At 34.4% G+C, this 10,620-nt stretch overlaps 2 protein-coding genes across 2 annotated transcripts; one reads left to right on the plus strand and one right to left on the minus strand.

The window, feature by feature from the left end:
* The first annotated feature begins 1,205 nt into the window (after window positions 1-1,205).
* On the plus strand, window positions 1,206-3,224 carry LOC107267256 (putative nuclease HARBI1). The gene is made up of 5 exons (XM_015738715.2): window positions 1,206-1,701; window positions 1,808-2,172; window positions 2,255-2,537; window positions 2,605-2,765; window positions 3,057-3,224. Exons 1-4 carry the CDS (start codon window positions 1,467-1,469, stop codon window positions 2,733-2,735), a joined length of 1,014 nt encoding a protein of 337 aa, XP_015594201.1. The 5' UTR covers window positions 1,206-1,466; the 3' UTR covers window positions 2,736-2,765; window positions 3,057-3,224.
* Window positions 3,225-3,238: 14 nt separating this feature from the next.
* Window positions 3,239-5,209, minus strand: LOC107267255. The gene is made up of 4 exons (XM_015738714.2): window positions 4,683-5,209; window positions 4,196-4,570; window positions 4,033-4,109; window positions 3,239-3,874 (listed from the first exon to the last, which is right to left on the minus strand). The coding sequence occupies exons 1-4, from the start codon at window positions 4,839-4,841 to the stop codon at window positions 3,559-3,561; spliced, it is 927 nt and encodes a 308-aa protein (XP_015594200.1). The 5' UTR covers window positions 4,842-5,209; the 3' UTR covers window positions 3,239-3,558.
* Between the last annotated feature and the right edge of the window lie 5,411 nt (window positions 5,210-10,620).

Raw genomic sequence — 10,620 nt, forward strand, 5'->3', positions numbered from 1 at the left:
ATCAAATACCTTAGGGCCTATTTTGATCTAGCTTGCCTTAGGGCCCAAGCGAGAAGTGTATCACTTCAGTGCCAAGTCATTCTATCAAGTCATTTCTTGGTAATTTGTAAAGCATTCGTCTAGGCGAGTGTCCACCTTAGGGCTGGACCAAGAATTTCCCGTTCAACCAAATCTATTTCATTATCGTCGAGAACCGAGCGCCGTCTCTCTCACTTCCTCTGCTCATCCACCGGTAAGTAGCTCACATTCTTACATCTTAATATATATATATCTTTGTAACTCACACTACACAAGTTGACGATCACACATACAGTGTTATTCAGAACACAAACGCACACAAACGCAAATAGGCGTGCTTTAGCACCTTAAAGTGGCAAGAACCCAATACCTTTTACGTGATCTTTATCTCAACACCTATGCTAGCTCCCTGATGCTCCCGCAAACGGTCGCTCACGCATAGAACGTAACACCTGGACATAGATTTCGGAGTCTTCGTGTTCTTGGACGTAGATTTTAGAAGACGAAGACTCCAAAATCTACGGCGAGGAACACGAAAACACTAAAATCTATGTCTAGGAACACGAAGACTTTAAAATCTACGACTAGGAATACGAAGACTCGAAAATCCACATCCAGGAAGACAAAGACTCCAAAATCTATGGCTAGGAACACGAAGACTCGAAAATCCACGTCCAGGAAGACGAAGACTCGAAAATCTACATCCAGGATCACGGAAATCTACAGCAGAAATACTTCGGGGCTTCTAACTTATAATAAAAAATAGCATTGTAATATGTTTTAGCGACCTTGTACGGGTTTACGTCTGACTTAACGCTTACCTCTAAACAATTGCGAATCGTGAGTTCGGCATGAAGCTGTTGCACGAAGGTAAGGCGTTCCACCAGTATCAGGAATTTGTCAAGAAATGATAAAATTTCGAACGCAAATATCTCAATTATTATGTGTGCAATCCTCCGAATTTTGTCTTCATCTTTATTACCTTTTCTTGCTCTACAACTTTTGCATTTAACTTTTTTCAATATCTGTTGAGAAATACATTTATGCTGACGAATATTGCACCATAGTGCAATGATCGGTGCGATGACCGCGAATGCGGTAGCACAATGAACTTATGAAAATGCTTAAGCCCGTATTCAGAACTCGCTTTTAGTGTTAATAGCGCGCTTTTAAATTATTTGTTAGTGAGTTTATAGGTGATCCTATTCAGAACCGCTTTTATAGTCACTCTTAAGGTCACTAACAGCTAATAGCGCGCTATTAGCGAAAAAGCCTATTCAGAACCGCTTTTAAGCATTTAACAGCGCACTATTAGGCACCATCTTGGGACTAACAGCGAGCTATTCGAAGATGTGGGCAGGGACATATTTGAAGTGACAGGTCGCTCAAATATGGCGGAACAAATAGAGGCTATTGCTGAAGTGGACGAAGTCCGCGAAGTTAATTAAATGAGAGTAAGAAATCCGCAAGTTTTTCGAGAGAGACGTAATCCGTTTGAATTGTTTAGTGATCGTGAATTTCGAAACAGATATCGCTTATCGAAAGATAGTGTACGATTTGCGATCAGTCTAGTGGAAGATAGGTTAGTGTCTCATGCCGGTCACCACACCGACATATCCCCAGCAATGCAGGTGCTTGTAACCCTGCGGTTCTATGCTAAGGGATGCTACCAGACAGAATTAGGTGATTCATTACCATAAATCAATACTAGTTGTGAAAATTAATATTAAAATAAATTATTATAACACTGTCATTTGCATGATATCAATAAAATCATTATACATTTTAGGAGATTTGCATGGCATTTCCCAGCGTAGCGTATCCAGAATAGTTGCAAAAGTATCTGATGCTATTGCTGCACTGCTTCCACGATTTGTTGTTTATCCAGCTAGAATGGAAGCTCTTAAAACGGAGTTTTACAACATAGACTACTTTCCTGGGGTTATGGGCTGTATTGATTGCACCCACATTGCAATAAAAAACCCCAGTTGGGAGCGAGCTATGTTGTATGTTAACCGTAAGGGTTATTATTCTATCAACGTGCAAGTAGTGTGCGATGCTCAGAGACGAATTCTGGATATTGTTGCTAAATGGCGAGGCAGTGTTCATGATGCACGTATATGGGACTCGTGCTCTCTGAAGGAAGAGCTTGAGGTAAGCATTTTTTCATTTATTAAAAGCATGTTTGATATTAGGTAATCAATGAAGTGGTAATATATTTATTCTTATTTAATAGGCCTCGAGGATAAAGGGATTCTTGCTTGGGGATGCTGGATACCCATGCAAGCCATACCTTCTAAAACCGATCCAATCTCCTCAAACTCAACCTGAACAGAGGTATAACAGGTCCCATAAATCTACACGCATAACTGTAGAACACTGCTTTGGGGAATGGAAGGGCATGTTTAAAGCCCTTCGCAATGTCATGCAGATATCCCTTCCGACAGCGAAAACAGCCATCATTGCCATGGCTGTTTTGTTTAACATCCGGAAGGAACACCATGACAATGATGGCTATGGTAAGAATATAAAATTCATTCAAACTTTCTCATTAAATAGTTTTAACTTAAAGTAATTTTCTTACAGATCCTGATTCGGATGAGGAAGAGGCCTGCGAATCTTCTTCGGAAGGTATAGAAGAGCAGCCTCTTCCTGATTCTGTCCTGGTAGCAGGAAATATGTTTCGCAGGGACTTCGTGCGAAAACATTTCGCATGAAGGAGTTCCTGCATTGCTGGAGGTGCTGAGGCTCTAACCTATCTGGGAAGGTATAGAAGAGCAGCCTCTTAACACCATGACAATGATGGCTATGGTAAGAATATAAAATTCATTCAAACTTTCTCTTTAAATAGTTTTAACTTAAAGTAATTTTCTTACAGATCCTGATTCGGATGAGGAAGAGGCCTGCGAATCTTCTTCAGAAGGTATAGAAGAGCAGCCTCTTCCTGATTCTGTCTGGTAGCAGGGAATATGTTCCGCAGGGACTTCGTGCGAAGACATTTCGCATGAAGGAGTTCCTGCATTGCTGGAGGTGCTGAGGCTCTAACCTATCTGCCCTATCTGATAATCTGTACACTACCTTTCGATGAAGATATCTGCTAGAAGTTCTACGAAAACTAAACAATTCAAATGGATCAAGTTCCTTTCGAAAAACTTGTGGATTTCTTGCTCTCATTTCAATAAATGAAACTTTGTTTTACATTATAATGCTGATATTTTTATTTCTCATTTACCCATGCCATTAATAATAAGAAATACATATGTAAAAAAAGTAAAAAGTTTTTAATAATCATAGGAAAAAAGATTTACAAAAGTTTTTTTCAAAGAAAAATCATATGTACAATTGTAAGCGACAATCGTGATCTAGTAGAGAATGAAACGAATAATGCTAGATTGCAAAAAAGCAAAAGAAATAAATGGATAGATCTAACGAAGAAAATAGCAGTGACTGGTAAGTGAGTTAGGAAAGATATTACAGATGCATCGACGGTGGAAACTCGCAGCAATTCCTTACACAGCAGCCATGATCGAATTGCAAAACTCAATTTTTCTTTTCTTCTGGTCCTTGCAAAAATCTTTCTTTCTCTAACTGTTCCTTCAAAATTTCCATTCTAAGATCGTGTTCCTGCTTCATAATTTGTATTTCTAAATTGTGCTTTTCTTCCATATAACGCAACGTTTCATCCATTTTTTTCGTTTGCAATTCGAGCATGGCTGCTTCGTAGGCTGTCATATTCTTTTTTATCTTCTTTGGTACTGGCTCAGGCGAGGTCCTATCCCCATGACTTCTTTTTCCAACTTCCGTGGAACACGACGGATCTGCCTGAGGTAGGTTCGACTGTATAAGTACTAATTCACTAAAATATATTTTAACCAAATTAAACATTGCTACTTGTCATTTTTATAAATTAATCATCAATCACGCAGATTTAAATCTTTGGGACGTAAAATACAACATTATAAACAAATAAGGAAGATGACAATATGAATACGAATATATCAAGTATTATTATACCCAGTTGTCGGATCCAGTTCGTATGTGACTTCATTCTCAGACTTTTCCACCATGTTCAATGTTGGGTTCGTTCTTCTCTGCAAATATGAATATATTTCGAATAATATATATAATAATGTAGATTAATATAATTAATTAAATCTATAATACAAATAATACATACTAGGCTATCGGAATCGTGGGGATTTTCATCCTCCACAAAATCTTCGGGGCAAATTTCACTGATTGTGAAATCGAGCCCGGAAGATTCTGGGAGTGCAGGACCTCCGCCTGTACCAGTCGCATGCTTGCGATAGCAAGAAATAGTCTTCTTTGCTGCGAGTTTCCACCGCTGATATGCACCTCTAATATCTTTCCAATCCCTCTTAATTCCAGTCGCTGCCATTTTCTCTGTTAGTTCCATCCATTTGTCTCTTCTACTCTTTTGCAATCTAGTATTATTTGCTTTATTCTCTAATATATCACGATTGTCGCTTACAAATTGTACGACTAACGCTTTTTCCTCGATAGTGAAATTCTCTTTTCGTTGCATGGTGATCTACAACCATTTACATATTTGTCATTTTTATGTCATGCCTGTTATATAATAGTTATACATACTAACCACATTTACATGATTTTAATGTATTAATTTAATATTAATAGCTTACCTTCAAGAAAGAGAATTCTTGTGATTTCGAATTTGAAACATGGTTGGTATGTGCACCAAATATGAAGTTCGCGCTTTCCGAATGCCACCGAATACACCTGGACATAATCGAATATGCCCGAGTCTTCCCGAATGATTCCCAACGCGGTTGAAAGTACATGGTACAAGACTGCTCCCTGTTCGCGTGCCTTTAGCTAAAAGCGGCTTAAAAGCAAGTTCTGAATACGGTCACTAACAACTCGGCGCAGTCACTTTTAACTAATAGTGACTCTGTTAGTGACCTTAACACATTCACGTCGGATGACGCCTAATGTCGTCATTTAAGATTTTCCCTTGGGTGCGGATGACGCTTTATGTCGTCATTTAAGTTATCGTTTAACTATTCTTTAAAAATATCATTTTTTCCACTTATTACTAGATTTTTTCCATATGTAGACACTAATAATAAACTGAGGAATGTTTTCCCAATAATATGCTTTATCTTTTCTTATCGTTTCTTCCTTTATACGTGTATCTATACTTATTCATTGTTTGGTAAATCTACCTTTTGTATTAACATGGTAGCAGAGCGAATGGTTTCTGAAAAACGGTTAATAAAGTGAAATAAAATTAGTAAACATACAGGAAAGTTTATTAATTAAAAACAAGTGCTGGATACTCTGAATTTAAAAGTGTGTGAAATGAAGCTAGTGAATAAATAAAAGTCAATAGAAAAACTCAATATTAAGCATGCAGGAAAGCTTACTATGAGTATTAAAGAAAAATATTCGTACCTAAATGATAAAAATCCAGCGTGGGTTCATTCGACTACAAAAGAAGATTTAATTGACTTTTTAAGAAATTTTGAAGCTCCGTATATATTAAATCTGTTATCAATTGATGAATTAAGAAAGTTATGTAGAAATACCGACGAAAAAGAACTAGCAAATTTTTCACCTAAACAAGAATTAATTACTATCTTGTCAAAATATCGAAGATCAGATTTGTACAAATTTATCAAACTAGATGATTTAAGAAAAGTGGCAAAAGAAGTAATAGAAAGTGCTACAGAGAATAAACGTAAAGAAGAAGAAGAATTAAGATTATTAAGCGCAGCGAAAAAAAGGATAGTGAGTACAAAAGATAACGACGACTCATCAATTATTGAACAAAAAGAAGAAACAAGTGATACAAAAACAGAAGAAATCTCGGAAGTAATGGCTAACAACGATGAAGTGAAACCTCAAATATTTGATGGTAAAGACTATAGTATTTGGAAGAAGAGAATATTATTATTTTTAAAATGTAAAAAATGTCTCGAGCCAGCAACTAGAGGAAAACTAGAATCCGAAGATCAAGGAGCATGGGACGAAAAAGATTCAAAAGCGATGAATTACATTTATTGTGAAGGAGCATGGGATGAAAAAGACCCAAAAGCGATGAATTACATTTATTGTAGTGTAACAAATGATCAATTAGAGTTCGTGAGTGAACAAACTACTGCTTTTGAAGTAATCAAGAAATTTGATGAAATATACTTAAAAAAATCATCGGCATTACAAATATGTATCAGAAATAAGTTGGATAAAATGAAGTTAAGAGATTATGAAAATTCAAGCTCATTTTTTATGGAATTCGAAAAGAGAATAAATGAGTTAAAGAATGCAGGTGGAAGAATAGATGAACGAGAAAAGTTAAATCATATGTTAACTACGTTGCCAGAATCACTCAGTTACGTTGGAGATCTGATAGACGCAATGAAGGATGAAGATAAAACGTGTGCATTTTTGAAGAACAAGATAACCATGTGGGAAAACCGAAGTGACATTGGAAGGAAAAAAGCTAGTGCCTTTTCAGCAGAGAAAAATTGCTTTGGATGTGGAAAACCTGGACATTTCAAGAAAAACTGTCGAAACATATGGCGTGGAGGAAACGCAAGAAGAGGCGCAACGCACTGGCAAGGAGGTGCACAAAATTCACAACAGCAGACGCAGCAGTTTCGAGGCCGAGGAGGCAGAGGTGGTCATCGAGGCTTCAATAGCAGAGGGAGAGGAAGTCACCAGAGCAGCTATTCAGCGAGACAACACGAAGCGAGATATAGCAGCAATGAAGACGGTAGCGATCATATTACAGACACATTTTTAACCGAGATAAAATCCGACGATACAGATAGTGTTAAAATTTTTACTTGTGACGTAAGTAGAATCGACTGGATTCTAGATAGCGGGTGTACGGATCATATAATAAATAATGACTCGTATTTTTACGAATCGATTGTATTAAATAAGCCGATAAATGTTAAAGTTGGTGACGGAAGAATCTTAAAGGGCACAAAAGTTGGAAAAATTATAACACATTTTGATACGAACGGAATAAAAAATAAAGTCAAAATAAACAATGTTTATGACGGAACAATCTTAAAGGGCACAAAAGTTGGAAAAATTATAACACATTTTGATACGAACGGAATAAAAAATAAAGTCAAAATAAATAATGTTCTTTATGTCAAAGAAATGGCCACAAATTTGCTAAGTTATGCAAAAGTAACTAATGAAAATAAAATTATTTCAATCGGAAATAAATCAAAAATTTACAACAGACAAAATGATCTTATCGCGATTGCATACAAGGAAAACGGTTTATATAAAATGAATAGTTTTATTAATAATAGAGAATGTTATTCAGTTGAGAAAAATAATAAAATTATTACAGAAAAAGAAAGATATCATAGAATCATGGGCCATGTAAATTTTCAATATTTAGATAAAATGTGCAAAAATAAATTAGTTGAAGGTATGCCGGATAAATTAGAGTCAGAATTTTTGAAATGCGGTAGATGTATTCAAAATAAAATGAATAATTTACCCTTTGAAAATAATAGAACTAGAGCCACTGAAATTTTAGAGTTAATACATACTGATTTGAATGGGCCACATGCAACTACAGGTTTTGATGGTTCAAAATATTTCTTAACCTTTATAGATGATTATAGTAAATGCACGTTAGTTTTTACAATAAAATCAAAGTCGGAAGTTTATGAATGTTTTATTGATTATATGAATAAAGTTGAAAATTTGACCGGAAAAAGAATTAAGAAAATAAGATGAGATAATGGTACTGAATATTTAAACAAAGAAATTGAAAAATTAATAGGAGATAAAGGAATTTTACTAGAACCTTGTCCTCCGTATGTACATAAATTAAATGGAACGGCCGAAAGATATAATAGATCAATCATGAATACAGCTAGATGTTTATTTTATGAAGCTAAAGTAAATCGTATATATTGGCCAGAGGTAGTTAAAACAGCAGTTTATTTAAAAAATAGAACGCTAGCAAATACAATCGAAAATAAAACGCCTTTCGAAATTCTCTTTAAAAAGAAACCTAATATCAGCAATTTGAAATTATACGGTAGTAAAGTTTTTGTAAAAGTGCCGGAAATAAAAAGAAATACTAAGTGGGATAGAAAAGCTGACGTAGGGATTTTATTAGGATACGATCATGTTGGCTATAGAGTTTTGATAAATAATAAAATAGTCAGAGCCAGACATGTTGATATAATTGAAAATGATACAAATTTGATTGGTTACAAAGGTGAAAATGAAAATGATGATTATGAAAATGTTGATGATACTGGTAATGAAAATGAGGATCAAAATGAAAAATCAAATAATGAAAATGAAAATAGTTTAAGAAGGTCTAAACGAGAAAAGAAAAAGCCTGTTAGATATGATGCAAGCCTTGTAAATTCAAATTATATTTATGTTAATGTTGTAAGCGCAGATAGCCCTTTAAGTTATGAAGATGCAATGAATAGTAATGAAAATGATGCATGGAAAGAGGCTATGAATAAAGAAATAGATTGTTTATTTAAAAATAAAACATGAAAATTAGTTGCCGAAAATAAGGATCAAAATGAAAAATCAAATAATGAAAATGAAAATAGTTTAAGAAGGTCTAAACGAGAAAAGAAAAAGCCTGTTAGATATGATGCAAGCCTTGTAAATTCAAATTATATTTATGTTAATGTTGTAAGCGCAGATAGCCCTTTAAGTTATGAAGATGCAATGAATAGTAATGAAAATGATGCATGGAAAGAGGCTATGAATAAAGAAATAGATTGTTTATTTAAAAATAAAACATGAAAATTAGTTGCAAGACCAAAAAATACAAAAATAATAGATTTAAAATGGGTGTTTACAATAAAATCGGATAACAGAAAGACGAAAATATATTACACCAGACAGCTTTATAATATATAGCGTTTTCTTACAAAACCACTGTGAATCCACGCCACAAACGACCTGCAAGACTAGGGCTGTAGTGATTAACTGGTTAACGCTCATACAAAAATAATAGATTTAAAATGTGTGTTTACAATAAAATCTGATAATAGAAAGAAAGCTAGACTAGTTGTCAGAGGGTTTCAACAAGCAGAAATACTGAAAGATTTATATTCACCAGTAGCGAGAGTTCAAACTGTAAAATTATTATTATCCTACTGTTGTCAAAATGGATTAATAATTGAGCAAATGGATGTAGAAACAGCTTTTTTAAATGGTTACGTAAAATCAGAAGTGTATGTTAAACAACCGATTGGATATGATGATAGAACCGATAAAGTTTACAAACTAGAAAAAGCATTGTATGGATTGAGAGAAAGCCCAAGGGCTTGGTATACATGTTTCGATGATTTTATACAAAAATTAAAATTTCAACGAAGTGAAAGTGATTATTGTTTATATATAAAATATGATGAAGTTGATGAAATTTACTTAATACTATTTGTTGATGACTTATTGATTTGTGGTAAAGATAAGAATAAAATTGATGAAGTTAAAAAGGAATTATCAAAAAGATTTGCTATGAAAGATTTAGGCGAAATAAATACTTATTTAGGTATAAATATTAAATATGATTATAAAAAAGGCGAAATGACACTGGACCAAAGTGATTATATTGAGTCATTGGCCAGAAAATACAATATTATTGAAGCTAAACTATATTCTACACCTATGGAACAAAATTTAAGTTTAGAGCCCACTCAGTCAGCATCAAATGATTTAAAATATAGAAATATAGTTGGAGCATTACTATATATTAGTACGGGAACAAGATTAGATATTAGTTATAGTGTAAACTATTTAAGTCGTTTTCAGAATTGCTATGACGACACGCATTATAAATATGCACTAAGAGTTTTAAAATACTTATATTTGACAAAAAATCTTAAACTAACGTATAAAAGAGATTTAAATCCCGAAATAATGGATTGTTTTGTTGACGCTGATTGGGCAGGACCAACAAATCTTAAACTAACGTATAAAAGAGATTTAAATCCTGAAATAATGGATTGTTTTGTTGATGCTGATTGGGCAGGAGACAAAAATGATAGAAAATCCACAACTGGATATGTTATAAGAATTTTTGGAAATGTTGTTTACTGGAAATCTAGAAAACAAGGTAGTGTAACTAAATCTTCAACAGCTGCAGAGTATGTAGCTTTATCTGAAGCTGTAAGTGAAATTAAAGTTATTAAAAATTTATTAAAAGATTTAAAAGTTAACATTGTAAAGCCGATAAATATTTACGAGGACAACTCAGGAGCAATCTCAATTGCAAAATACGGGAACTTGACAAAAAATTCGAAGTACAATGGTGGCCCAGATCGTTATTGAAGTAAGTGTAGTGTCTTCTACGTTTATTTTAGCGCGCTAAGTATTTTAACAAGTGTTTATTATAAGGTGTTCTTCTCTTTTTATCACAGCTCCATGGATACATATCGATATCGTCGATGGTGGCGAAGAGGAACCAGCGGCGTTGTAGTAAGCGCTACAACGGCTGGTTCCTCTTCGAGGAGGATGATTGGGGCGGTGATGATATTTTCGCGCTGCGGCGTCTCTTCTGCATGCCGCCAATGACGGCTTTCAATTGGTATGTATTAATCAATATATATA

The sequence above is a fragment of the Cephus cinctus genome, unplaced genomic scaffold (genome assembly GCF_000341935.2).
Source record: "Cephus cinctus unplaced genomic scaffold, Ccin1 Ccin1_scaffold0387, whole genome shotgun sequence".
NCBI lineage: Eukaryota > Metazoa > Arthropoda > Insecta > Hymenoptera > Cephidae > Cephus > Cephus cinctus.